At 33.9% G+C, this 15282-nt stretch overlaps 2 protein-coding genes across 2 annotated transcripts; both read left to right on the forward strand.

The window, feature by feature from the left end:
- Nucleotides 1-4797: 4797 nt before the first annotated feature.
- On the forward strand, nt 4798-10252 carry LOTGIDRAFT_155605 (hypothetical protein; the record flags this gene model as incomplete). Its single annotated transcript, XM_009067140.1, has 4 exons — nt 4798-4810; nt 8234-8360; nt 9091-9245; nt 10032-10252. 4 exons carry the CDS (start codon nt 4798-4800, stop codon nt 10250-10252), a joined length of 516 nt encoding a protein of 171 aa, XP_009065388.1.
- Nucleotides 10253-13152: 2900 nt separating this feature from the next.
- LOTGIDRAFT_155606 (hypothetical protein) lies at nt 13153-14535 on the forward strand (the record flags this gene model as incomplete). Its single annotated transcript, XM_009067141.1, has 1 exon — nt 13153-14535. The coding sequence occupies one exon, from the start codon at nt 13153-13155 to the stop codon at nt 14533-14535; it is 1383 nt and encodes a 460-aa protein (XP_009065389.1).
- Nucleotides 14536-15282: the final 747 nt, after the last annotated feature.

A 15282-nucleotide genomic window follows, 5' to 3' on the forward strand; every position in this document is an offset into this window, starting at 1 on the left:
TTACCATGTATTTATTAAAAGTTTTAAGACATTGGGCATATATGATTTGTGAGAAACAATGAACATGTACCAAAGTTCATTCCTCGACCCATATAATTTCATATGATTTGGTAGTTTTGAAAACACACATGACCCCAATGGTTTGAATATCATAGTATAGAAATATTGATCAGTAGGAAATAAAAGATAAGTAAAGGTTACTGATAAAGAAATCCCACCAGATATCTTTATTTATAATGACTGCTTAAAACCCCGCTTGATAAAGCCTATATCAGTCTCCATATCTGACAGATATTATTCCTACTAAATACTGACACGGAAATCATTTAGCTTCTGTTTTCAATCATCACGTATATGCTGAGTAGGTGTGTTAGACAATTTAATCAACAGTTAGACAATAGATGGAAGCGATATGCTTTCAACTATCTGTCATTCGGTACACTTCCACGGAGTACGGTTTTGTAGGCTGTTTTTGTTTATGACAAATGCTCATAAATTATGTCTTTGGGCTGATTACATTCAAAACTAATGCAATTCTGCAAGAAATAATTTTGTGTTTTAACAACATTAGTGCAATCATTTAACACGATCAGATAATATTTAAATTACACATGTCTGTCCCTTGTCCACAATTACTCATTAACCCTTTAGCAGAAAAGACTCTTGCCGGATTTGGATGAACCATGTTCATATGTGACATCTTAAAAAAAAAATAACAAAGTAAAATGACAAATAACAAATTTTGAATGAAAGTGTTACGTTTCTTAAAGGTAAAGTTGTTAATGCTTTGGAAGATAAAATTCATGGCAAATTATTATGAAATTATAAAGGAAAAATTACGATAATCCAAGATTTACTTAATCGAAAAACATAAATTTAGAAAATTATTTACAATTGTCTGTGAATTATAAGCAACATGTATCTGAAAGGCAAAATTCTTGACCAAAAACTACAGATCACAAAGGAAATTGATCAATCGTGTAATAAAAGGAAACTACCCAGACAAGTGGTCCTTGCTGTAATGACTGTGGTGATCATCACTGTGTTATAACTGATATTATAATAACTGGGTTGTTTCTTCATTGAAAATAAATATTGAAATAGTAAATCAAATGTGGTCCGTGCAGTAATGACTGTGGTATTTCTTCATTGAATAGTGAAAGATAGCTTGCCAGGCAGGGTAATATACGCCCACTGGCAGCTTTGATTTTAAATAAAAATATTTGGCAGTACAGAAACAATTACCAGTATGAAATAGTCAACCTTCAGACATACACTTCTTTCGATTTTTTTCAGGCGATACTGTATAATATTACCAAGTTTCATCAGAATCTGTCAATAATTGGGTCTTCTTGAACGCGTTTTTAAGAACAAGGGCAATATATCAATACTCACACCATGTTTCGTCAAAATCCATCAAGAATTGTGCCCTAGAGTGATAACGTGCTAAAAATTGAACTCATTTTCAAGAACAAGGGCAATAACTCATACTAAATATTTTTCGATTTTTCTGATTTTCGATAGGCTTCATCCTTGGGTGATAACAAACTTCTATGCCAAGTTTCGTCAAAATCCGTCAAGCATTGTGCCTTCAAGAGTGTTTACGTGCTAAATTGAACACATTTTCCAGAACAAGGGCAATAACTCATACTAATTATTTTTTGATTCTTCTAATTTTCAATAGGGTTCACCCTTGGGTGATTACTAACACTCATACCAAGTTTCATCTAAATGCGCCAAGAATTGTGTCTCCTGTAGTGTTTACGTGCTAAAAATTGAACGCAGTTTCAAGAACGAGTGTAATAACTGATACTAAATATTTTTCGATTTCTGTGATTTTCGACAAGGAACATCCTTTGGGTGATAACAAACATTCACACAAAGTTTCGTCAAAATCTGTCAAGAATTGAAACTTCTAGATTGTTAACAAGGTAAATTTGAATTTGATTTTCAAAAGAATTCATCCTTGGGTGATTACACACAACCATACCAAGTTTCGTCGAAATCAGTCAAGAATTATGCCTTGTAGAGTGTTTACGAGCATTTATGGACGGACAGAGTCAATTTCAATGGGGCGTATAAAAATGTGGCCTCTGCTGTAATAACTGTGACGAATCATTATTGAATATTATTGAATGATAAAATGTGGCCCCTGCAGTAATGACTGAGGTGTTTCATCATTGAATAATGAAAAATGTGGCCCCTGCAGTAATAACGGTAATGTATCATCATTGATAATTATGAAATAATAATCAAAGTGGTGCGTGTAGTAATAACTGTGGTGTCAACATTAATAATAAAAATGTGGCCTCTGACTGAGGTGTTTCATCATTGAATATTATTAAATAATAAACAAAGTGATCCCTGCAGAAATGGTTGTGGTGTATCATCATTAAATATTATTGAATAGTAAACAAAGTGATCCGTAGAGTAATAACTTCGTGTATCAACATTGAATATTATTGAATAATATACAAAGTGGTCCTTGCAGTAATGACTGTGGTGTAACATCATTTCAGAATAGAAAAGGTGGTCCCTGAAGTGGTGTATCATCATTGAATAATACAAATTGTGGACTGTACAGTAATGACTGTGGTGTACCATCACTGAGTAATAAAAATTGCGCACTGTACAGTAATGACTGTGGTGTATCAACATTTATAACAAATAATGTAGTCCCTGCAGTATGGACTGTAGTGTTTCATCAATGAATACTGTAAAATGTGGTCCCAGCAGTTATAACTGTGGTGTATCATCATTGAATAATATAAAATATGGTTCCTGCAGTAACGACTATGTTGTATCATTATTGACTAATAAAAACACACTGTCTCTGCAGTAATAACTCTGGGTGATCAACAATATAACCATATATAATTTTTTGGGTCTAGTTTTGAATAGTAATGTGAGAAATAAACTGAAGGGAAATACATGTATGATGATATTCTTAAGAAGAAGGATTATTGTTTTAAAAAAAGTTGTTTCCTGAACAGAAAGTTGTTTATATGCAGTAGTGGTCTACTTTCGTAAAAACTAAGAAAGAACTACAAAAATGCATGGTCTGCAAATATTAATGCTACGTTTGGAAAGTTTTCATAGGATTTCTCGAAAAAGTTATGGAATTCCGTGACTATGTATAAAAAGAAATCATATTTGAATTATTGAAATTTCAGTCGTGATAAGTTATGAGATTAAACTTATGAAAGGCACTACAGATTCGACCAACAAAGCTCTAAGTGGTGTTGCCAACCTCCCGAGACTGGGTTACAAATAGGGAGCAGACTGACTCTATAGGTTGGACAACTGTCGTGGCTGAATTCCAAATGCAGCAACTCTGTCTCAAGCCTTTCATTGAGCGTCAAAAAGAATTTTCCCATGAAAATTGTCGAAATTGTACATTAAACTTTTATTTTTGTTTAGGATGATCTGGGCCCAGATTTCATTGGTGTCAAATCAGTAGGCCTTGTGGTTCCGTTTTTATTTATCAAACAATTTTGAAACACCTGATGGTGATAGACAAGTCCACTGCTATACAACTTTTACTCTCTATTTTGCCATACTTTTGCCAACGAGATTTTGTCTGGAATTGTCTTTCTTTACGGATTTTTATGATTCTGTTTTCAGATTTATATAGTAGACATAATAATAATTTGGTATGCTGAGTTTGTGTTACACAAGTATTATTTCTTCGATGCCATCAGATTGTGGCTTTCTGTTGTCATCGTGTGTTGGCAGATCCGCAGCAGAATAGCCAGGTTCAGGATTCTTTTGGGAAGAAATAAACTGCAATTCGTGATTGCCTGGCATATCATCACTGAATAATAAAAAATATGGACTGTACAGTAACTACTGTGGTGGTTCTTCATTGAATATTATTGAATAATAATATTCATATTTCTAAATTTGTTGGCGATGCAAGCTATTTACTACAAAGCCAAATATTCCTCTATCACGTTTACATTTCTCAAGCCAAAGTCTCTATTCTCATTCAAGTGTTATAGAAGCAATCTTTTGAGAACAAAGCTTCATGTTTATGGTTTGAAAAAAATGAAACAAATTAACAGTGGCATTTTTGACAAACATTTAAATAAATTATAAATGACTTTAATCATCTCAGATTACCTGAATTAATAATTTTGTCTCAGTATTCACAACAAATATTCAGAAATCTTGGGAATTATTAATGACTGTCGTTGATAAATTGAAACCAACTGGTTTATGTGAGTTCTGACTTTGTCACTGTTTTGAGAAAACAACTACAAGAGATACCAATTACCAAAACAATCGTAAGCCTATGTTGCAATCATTGATCGAAACAAGGAATGGCGTTAGTCTACCATTCGGCTATAATTAAAAATCAAGGAAGATAAATAAAAATTTACATAAAGTGTATAAATAAAAGTTTTAGCAATTCTATTGTGTAGGTAGTACGGCAGTCTATTAGATTAGTTACTAAACGCCTCTAATTTGAAATGTTACAGCCAATGAAATTATGTAGAATTACCATCAACAAAGGGAGTGAAAATGATTTACCTAGGGATTATAAGTTCAATGAGAATGGATGTAGGATGGGCTATCTGCTATTAAATTTGCCCGTGGCATCATGACAACCTATAAAATACATTCACTGGTCCATCATTATCATAACAATTCTATAGTCTTTACTTTCTTGCCAGTAGTTAGATTAAAATGATATTTTTACATCATCTGTGCAAACAATTGAATTTGGAGTTTTATAAAATTACGGAAGTGTTATTTTTCTATCGATTATAATTCAGAATATTTCTCTTTTTAGAAATGGAAAGAAATGGTAGGTAATCCATTTTTCTTCTACCTTAAATTTTTTTTTCACGTATAGTGCTAGAAAAGATATAGGCTACATGTAAGTTGTGCTATGACTGAAGACAAAGTCAATGAGCATTCAAAAGTAAATGTTAATCTCTGAAAGCTTTGAAAACAATCTAGATGGTAGACGTTTGATCTGCATGACGCACGAGAGCAGCAAGAAGTTAGGCGTTTTTTTTTTCGGATGGCCGTGAAGATATTTTCTGATTAATATTTTATACTTGAGAGACCTCCAGATTTTGTCATTAAGATTTTATTTACCCAATTTATAGCCATTTATTTTCTGAATAGTTTTTGGTTTTAGTAAAACATATAAAAATGGGAAAAATATTCAATAATTTTTTTGAGAATGTGAAGCGCAACTACTGAATCTTACTCTAGTTTTCGTCTTGTCGACATAGTGCAAGCCTAAATAGATGAAAATCGAAAAATATTCCAAAGGTTTTAGTGATTTGATTGATCAAGTGCTACAAGATTTTGAACCATCTTGATATGGCCACTTTTTTTTTACAAAATCCATCGTTGAATCATTAAAAATGACCCTATCTGAGTAAGCCGACCCCCTTTCATTGTATTCATCATGATATCATTTCTGTCATTCCATTGTGCTCATCTTAACCACTACAAACGGATTACAGGCTGATTTTGTATTGTCTTATGGAACATGTTTTAGAATGAAGAGAAGTTTCTCTCAAAAGAAAACTTTCTGCTATTATATAGTCCGATTTTGCGGTCAACTTAAAATATCGTATCTTACTGTAACATGAAACGACCAAGAAACGAGCGTGAAAAAACCAGGAACCGAGCAGGAAAACGACAGGAAACGTCCTCAAACTATTTTGCGATAAATTCTACATTATATTAGTGTGGCATGATGACCAAAGGTTATTGAACAAATAGGTAGCGTAAATCGATAAAACATTCAAATTTATTCATAAATTGACTGTAGTAGTATTTACATATTATTTAGTTAAGGGACATTGAAGAATGCAGAAACTAAATGAAAACATGTTGGTTAACAAATTTTTGTATTGGAAAAAATAGATTAGTAATTCATTGACTCAGTTTTCCCCAAAAAATACTACAATAAAAACAAATTTCATTGATATTTACTCGAACGCAGGCCTTCGCAATATCTTGGGATATTGTAATAGGTAAAAGCTTAAATCTTTCATCGTTTGTTTTGAAAAATTAACTATGAACACTTAACATTTTTATCTTGAGATGATCAGGGTTCAGATTCCATAGATGTCAAATCAGTAGGGGTTATGGTTTCGTTTTTATCTTCGGAGGAGTCCACTGCTATAAAACTTTTACTCACGATTGTGCGAGATTTCTTTACGGATTTTTATGATTCTGTTTTCAGTTTTATATAGTAGGCCTAAGAATGCTTTAGGATGCTGAGTTTGAGGTCTATCAGCTGATGAAATTTCAAATTAGGTTTTAGAAGTCAGACATTTTAATATGTGTTAGTTGAAGTTTTCGGGTAATTGACTTAATATGCAGAAACATATACACAAGTATTATTTCTTCGTATTCATCAGATTGTGGCTTTCTGTTGTCATTATGATGTTGGCAGATCAACTTAAAAATTTTCCGCATCAGAACTATCAAGTTAAGGATTCTTAAGAAGAAAACAACTGCAATTCGTGATTATCTGGCTGTTTTGTGAGCTGTTTGTGAATACATCTTAACAAAGGTGTTCCTAACAACCCAGTGTCTCTCAACAATTTAGTTTTAGGACTTTATAGAAATGATATTCTCATAAAAGGCATAGAGGTGGTGGCTAGGTGAGCTAACCAGTTATTGTATTCACAGCTTACGTAGAAATAGGATGGCCATGTATATCCATAATTATCCGAATTTGAGGGTTATAAAGACGAGTCGCTGTTTTCCAATTTTCCATTTTGAAGAACGGTTGATGACGTCGCGTGTACACTGTAGACAATATGTCTGGGTGTCAGCGACTATATCAACAACACGTTCAACTTTCGGATACCCCAATTTACAAAGAGAAGATAAACTTGTAAACGAAATAAACAAAAAGTGGAATTTCTTTTTTGGGGTATATTTGAAGGAATTATGCGATTTTCATACATTTCTAATACTTGTAAAGACTGTTTTCTCCCTAAAAAATAGCGAACCATGGCCTGTAAGCGTCTTGGCTAATTATCGTGATATGGGTGGGGAAATAGCATGGCCCCAATTTTCAGAACAAATCGTCCACAAACACGTTTTCCATGACAAAATATTTCTCTCTAATTCTATGTTCAGTTCCTCAGTTATTTCCCACTATCAATTTTGACTACTATAGAGAAACAAATTTTCATGCTAAAATTGGTTGCCACAGTGGTACACATTTGACAAGGATTTTTTTTTATCATTATTATTTCACAATTGTCAACGTGTAAAGCTGTTATTTAGTGAAAAAAATGTCTAATATCTCTATAATTATCAGGTCCTAATATTTATGGTCATAACCTTGATTCAAATGAATAGTTCTGAAATGAAAAAATTTACCGTTTTCCGGCGACCCGAATTCAATTCTCTCTCTACAATGGGGTGTTTTCTTTAAAAATTAATCAAGATTAAAAAAAGTAGTGTAGACAGTAAAACAGGAAACATTAAAGGGAGAGGATGACGGCTATGTACGAGTGATTACCCAAAAGGGGTAATAACTTATTTCATTGTTGAAAGATATAATATAATCTTTGCAAACATTCACATAAACTGTTATTCAACCTCTTAGCAAAATCGGATTCATTTTACTAACTGATTATATTTTAAACGAAGGTACCAAAGATCATAATATATTTCTGATATTCACTGGTTCGCCTCTCTTATGCCTTTCAAAAAATAGTACTCGGGTTTTCGACTTTCTTAAACAATCCACAATACATAATATTTCGCTTAGTTACATTTCATTGGGTAACTTTACTCATTCAATATCCGAAAACCCATATTAAATGTTTTCCCACTATTTCAGCTCTGAAATGCCCTGTTTGGGGGAGTTGTCGGGGTGCTCATTATCGAAATTGGCACCAATCATTGGTTGGCTAGTTTTCTAAATCGCGTCTTTTTGAAGTTGTGGCCTTGTTAGGAGGTACGTGTCTGGGTAGGATTGTATACCTATATATAATTCAATGGCCAAACATTGAGAAAATTTCTTTGAAAAAAACGTACTATTTCTGGAGGAATTTTGCTGAGTAAATACAGAATTAGACTTGACACTACATTGAACCTCATTGTAGCTTAAGTTCAACTTCTTTCTTTCCAGCAACGTCTGCAGAATGGAACAGCATGATATATTTCGATGTCCCAAAGGGGTAATCATGATACACTGATTATAGTGGGAGTTATAATGAATTTATTGACCGTCTATTTTCAGGTATATTTACCTTCAAGTTACAACAAATTAATGTGATTTTATCAACATTACTCATCATCATATTAACGTTAACTAAACTTGTACAGACTTCAGGCAACGATCTATTAGTCCAGGCTTTCGCTGACAGGTAAATTAATATTTATTTCATTGAGCTGAAGAGATATACTATAAGGTATTAAGGAAGAATGATAGCGGGGATTGATAATAATTCCTCACTGACAGTATTTATAGTTTGTGTCATAAAATAATAGTTATAATGAGTTTTATTAAAGAATTAGGCCTATTTTCCTTGTCAATGTAATTGAAAAGGGTGTAATTCTGATACAATTGAGATTTTATCGTAATCTTTATAGGTCTATCAGGTCTTTCTAACAACACTCATGTCTGACACGAATTCGGATATCTGATCACGAAATATTGACCTACAGAAATATCAATGTAAATTATTGTTAATGTCGACTTTTTTTCATTGAACAACTTCATAATTAATATTATATATTATAGATGACCGAGAATAATTTCCTTACTGTGCACTTTAATTCATTTATTTTCATTACCAAATAATGCAAGATTCATACCGCGTGGTTATTACATCCCGTTTAAGATCAGACAAAAATATCAAATATCTATCTTCTAATATACTTATTATCATCTTAACATGTGAACTGTCTTTACCATTCCATTCCGAACATACCACCACGACACTGACATCATTGGCGAAACTGATTCATGTTTTATCCACCAAGTGATATTAATAGAACGAATGCAACCATCAACAACAACGTGATCTGGGTAAAATCTGACCAGGATCAACAAATGGCGATCCCAAGTTCCATACATTTCATTTTATGTTGCAGATTCACTCAAGCATCACCAGAAGATTTATTGGCCTTATGGCATACAGACTGTCACAGACGATGTCGCTCACAGTTAATAGAACATGTTAATATTGCTTGTATATTTGATCCTTATAAAATATATAGAAAGAAGAGATCTGTCGACAATCAAAATGGTGAGTAAAATGATTCTTGTTTAATTGGGGTAAAAATTATTACAATTTGTGTTTGATTTCAAAGATAATTCATGGATTTGTTCATTATCACCCCTGTTCTTCAAAATGTGTTCATTTTTCATATAATAAATACACTGTGTAGAGACCTTTTCAATTTAATAATATTTGACATGAGTTATTTCCCTTACTGTGCAAAAAGATTTTAATTCCATTTCGTAAATACTGTAGAAGGCAAAATTAAATTGAATATGAAACAAATATATAAACTGGATTTTAGCTCTTAAACACCATAGAAGACACAATTCTTGACGGATTTTGAAGAAACGTGGTGAAACTGTTTATTTACGCTCAAGGATGAACCCAATTGAAATCAACAATTAAAGATCAAAATAATAATAAGATCATTGAATCACTTCTTATAGTTCCAGACTAATCGAAATTTTAATACATAAGAAAATGTTGATGTGTGTTATTACAATTGTTCTTCAACTAAGTTCAAATTTTCAACTGAAACAAACACTCCAAGCCAAAGTTATAGAAGCTGGTTGTCATTCTTTCAGATGGTAACATTTGATATCACTCTTGTAGGAACAATATAATACTTTATGTTGCATCGTCGAAACATTCAATAAAGGACACGATCTTAAAAATACTCGTAAAATAGTCATAAACCATACACATTTCTACTCTTAGCAGACGGGAGGAGAAAAGGGAATAGTGCAAGGTAACCAGTTCGTGGCCCCAAATCCCATAAATCCCGTATAACTGGGTCATTTTCTCTTTCAGATTCCAACAAAACAAGAAATCTGTTTATTGACAAAAGTCGAGCAACAACATTCCTAGCCACGAGAGACACAGGCAGAAAGAGAAAGGGCCATTCAATTAAGAAGCGAGGAGTAATGGAAGAATGTTGTTATAATAAGTCTTGTTCTTGGGAGGAATATGCCGAATACTGTCATTCTCACAATAGACGTCCCACAAGTCGCACTTCAATGTGTTATAGATGACCTTAGAGAATAAATATAATTATAACCTTAATTTAATTAAATATTCCAACTTTTGAATTTTAACATCTAATGTGGCTTAGTGTGATATCACTGAGTGAATACACTGTAGTTTCAGAATGAGGTTGTTATTCTAAGAAGCCTTGACTTGGCATATCCTTGATACCCTTTACTACCAAGATAATAGATATGTGATAAAACACGGCCGATTGTTTTTATGATATTTAAAACCACCCTCGGGATTTTCCGAGGGAAAAGAATTTTAAAATCATTAAAACCTGAGGGAAAGTGTTTTATCTGACTTATAAACCGAAAGGGACTCATTTGCTGGAATTTTGTTCGGAAAAAACATTAAATAATTTGAAATAAGAGGAGTAACTCGTGCTGTCAAGAATCGGTCAGTTCATCAATCAGTGTGCTATACTAACAATTAATAGTTATGAAACTTTCGCCTTACATAATGCCTCAGTCCCACTGGGCTTTGTGATGGTTTGCGAACCATTGGCGATTGAAAAAGTGAACAATCTGAATGCTTCAAAATGATATACACAGAATGTTCGCCGTGCATCTGAGAGCAAAGCATCACATGCCTTCTGATTGAATCGCGACAGCTTCGAAAAATCCAATGCTTGCATTGAAATTTGTAGAGATGCATTCACGACGTTTTGTCTCGAAAAAGCATCTGTGAAGATAATTCTTCGCCGGTTTCCTTCATTATTCCCTGAACATTTAAGGGTACTGGCAAACGAATAGTCTTTGTCTGCAATATCAAAATTCTTGTCAAGAGTTTCACCGATCGGCTGAGGGCACACGACGAGACAAAATATTTCCAGTAGACAGAATAGTAGATCGTTTTCCACAATATAGATAATCGCGTGCGGATCAAGCAAGGAAAAATAAATCTGATTGGATGATGACAGCGTGGAAGCGCGGGCACACGTGAGATTTTACTCAAGATTTTAGTTGGGTACCAATACTGGTCGTGTGCCCGCATTCTTATGTAACTGATCCGTGAGTCGGAGAAAGTAATTGATCAACATGACAACGGGTGGCTAGGACTCCTTTATACCCAGTCTAAATAGTATATGTACAACAGTTCTAACGAGTTAACATTAAAACAAACGAATCCGTCAGTGGAGTTTGTTTAAATATGTTAAATAGTAAGATACGTGGTCTATGAGTGAAAAACATGCCTTCAGTGACTCCGCCACTGAGCTTCAGCACTATGGCCATGCAATAACACACAAAAATGAACTTGTTGTAGCAAACCTAAGCTTCACTTCCTCTAAGATTTCATTTTAAAAATCACTAATTAAAATTGTAAAAATTGCTAATAAAAGAGCATGGTTTTCCTCAACAAATATTTGTTTATAATTCTAAAACATTTGCGGGTAGAGCCGTTTTCTGACAAAGGGCCACAACTCGTATCTGCTATCGTGGTCAATGTAGTCGAGCTAGATTTTGTATATTTGCAATACCTTGAGGTGTCGATAAATTATTGAAGATAACTAGGATCTATCAGATAAATTTACTCAAAACTTAGTCGAGATTTTATATGAAAGGAATATTACGTGTCTGTTTTAACCACCCACCAGAACAGCTGAATACTGTCACCACAGGGTTATATAGCTCCTTGTTAAGCATATTATAAAGGATTTAGATTCACAGCGAAAAAGAAACTGTGAGGAATGTGAATGAACTTTACAAAAAATTTAAAAGTATAAAAAAAAATAAAACATGAATTGATTAATTATTGCCCAGTTATACAAAAACATTATAACGCCGTAAGAATTGAGGAGATCGAACATGGTTCCTCTTCTTCAGAACAGTTAAAAATAACGATTTTCTGTTGAATCACAGAGTTTTTGGAAAGCAATGTAAAGGATTTGTGCAATTGATATAAGACACGGCAGTTGTAGTTGTATGTAGAACATGTACAACAATGGCAGTTGCAACGCGTAACCTTTTTATTCCTTGTTTGTATGGCTGTACACATGCCTTAATATGACCACTTAACAACCCTCATTTTTCCAGTTCATCTAAGATATTATTTTGGAGTTTCTCACAGCTTTAGTTGTAAACTTCTACGGTCTTGTCCAACAATAATATACAGTACCTTCATAATGGGCAAGGTATTACGTCTCCATCTTATACCTTGACCGCAATAGCACACTTTTTTGTTTCACAAACTGTGAATGCAGCAATTGGTGTAGATTGTACGCTAGCGAATACATTTGATTTGGCATGACATTGGGGCCTCTGACTGGCTGTATTCACTGGCGTACAATCCAATCGCTAACCATGAAATAAGCGGGCCATTGCAAGGTTAATGCCACTCACCGACAGGTTTTGTCAACTTGACATTCTTGTATCGGAGTTCACATAAATAATGATGTTTATTGGATATTTCATGGCTGATTTCTTCATCATTGATCAAAAAGGATTTCCCCCATTCCTTACAGTGATATCAGCTAGTAATGGTAGACAACAGTGCCTGTTATTGTCAGATAAAAGTAATCGGACTTCAACATATATAACTCATTAACACATTATTCTATTCAATATTCTTACTTGAACTGTAGTCATTGTTATATATCACCTTGCAATCATTACCTTATTGATTTATTATCAATCATTATACTCATTACAAAACATCTACAGTCATAATTAACACTTGAAACTAGTCACAGAACCTTAGTTACCAAACCAGTTTATTTATATTCTATGCTTCTGATACCAAACATTTTTGTAGCCATGGAATAAACAGCTTCGAAAAGTTTGACTTAACACGTTGGATTAATTATGTACATGTACTTTGTTTTGTGACTTTAAAAGTTTTACAGTCTTAATTTGTTATCTTACTCTTACTCAAACTCATAGAAAAACAAAGTGACAAAGTTAAAATGATTCCAGAAAGTAGCAAAGTGTTTATGAAATTAAGAGTGGCACCACATGAAAGTAAACACAGTGTGGTATATAATGGAATTAGTGCCAATGACTGGTTATGTCCAGGTGGAATTAGTTCAAAACAAAAGAATGATTCATCCAGTGTGAGTATTGAAGCGTTATCCAAAAGACCCCATACTGCTAATAGCATTCTTGTGATCAAACATAATCCACAATATCGCGGTTTAGAGAAGTATGAGACATTAACTGGTAATAGTTACAATTCCAGAAGCGGAAGTGGCTCACAGACTTCAGATAGTGGCTTTGTCAGACCACCAACGTCCATAAAGAGACCTGTGACTGCTTTTAGTTCAAGGACTTTGAAAAGAGGGATCGCTCTTGCGACTCATTACAACATTGCTAGTAACAATTCAAAGAATGCAGATTTAGATTTGACTATTCAGTCGTCGCATTGCAAGGACGTACAGTCCAGAAAAATATGTTGGGATGTTACGCCTGAAGTCAGCAAAGTTGATCCGACCAAAGAGACGTTTGATACCATAGAGGGGATAAGAAGAAGCTACCAAACACGAGCTCAGTCAGCACCAGCTTGTGTTAACAGAACCAGAACCCAAACTGTAACCCAAGATTATAGAACCAAGACTAACCTTTATTGGCGAGCTAAATCAGCATACCACAGAAGGAATATGACTAAGGAAGATTCAACCGAAGATGGTAGCAAATATAAAGCAAATCATCAAAAACAAGAGCAACATGGATCTCTCCTTAGACCTCTTCTGTTTTCATCAGATGGTGTTATTAAACACAGTGCTGGTTGTCCGTATAAATGCAAGGGATGTTTCAAAGCTTGTCTAGTATCACAGGATTATCTAAACAGAGACCAGGAGGCATCACAAGCTTCGTGGAGAAAACAAAGAAGAATAAAACGTGGACCAGGATTTGCAGTGGAGTTTGCTTTAGCTAAAAGTCAGCCTTTGTATCAGCTTCTTCATAATCACAAAAATGGTGGAATTAAACCATCCGAAGATAGCCAAACCAAAATAGTTGACGACTCAAATGGAACCGAGACCGTTAACAAAACTACTCCAAATCAAGCTGAACGAAATCACAGATTGGGCCAACGGCCGATGAATACCAAACCATACCAGCAACCCGAGAGGGATATTAGTAAACCTAATGATCCATGTTCAGAGAAAGATCAGTGTAAACCTTCAGAGAAGAATCAAAGTAACCAACTGGAGGAAATTGATCTGAGTAAATTACGACAGCATGATGAAGATAAAGCAAACCAACAGGCTGCGCAAACCAAAATAACAACCCAAAACTCCAAGCCAGGATTAGAGCAATCTCAAAGTATCAATGTACATAAACCAAAATAGCTCAACGTAGACCAAATGATCAATGTAAAATGAACAATAAGATCAAGATAATCCAACCTACGAGGGATCCTTGCAAATTAATGGAAAAATATCAAGGTAAAGGACTAATGTAAAAGAAATTGGAAAGGAATGGGGATTGTGCATATGTAAGTGTACACTAGTTGTAAACTAACCCAATAAGCAAATAACTATGTGAATAATAAAAATGCCAACATCGTCGTATGTACGCTTATTGAGATACTTTTTTATGATGTTCAACACATAATGTAAATATTTTATTTCTTTTAGAGCGTTTCTTGCAATTTGTCGTTAAATTTGTTATCTATTTCTCGATTTGGGATCAAAATACAGTTCTATATAAGATAATTATCACTTTCAATTACGTCTATTTTGGCATGCGGTCGATGAAACTAGAAAGTTTCACTGAGATTCCTAAGTATTGTCATAAGCGTCAAGAATAACATAAAGGCTATGGTTCACTCTATTTGGAGATTGATTGGGTCTAGAATATATGTTTAGTGTTTTCATGGAAATCGCGTAATCCTCTCAACAATACTTAATTAGCAATTTCAATTTTTACTTTTACTTTACTTTTAATTTTTCCTGAACTATTTTGTTTTCTGTCTGAATACATTGAATGTTTATCTTGTTGACTTAGCCTATGAAAGGAAACACGGTTATACGATAATTTGTGATCATTCAGTCCTTAACCGTTCTACATTAGGCCGGAGTCTTGAAAAAGGCTAT

The sequence above is a fragment of the Lottia gigantea genome (genome assembly GCF_000327385.1).
Source record: "Lottia gigantea unplaced genomic scaffold LOTGIsca_8, whole genome shotgun sequence".
Classification (NCBI taxonomy): Eukaryota; Metazoa; Mollusca; class Gastropoda; family Lottiidae; genus Lottia; species Lottia gigantea.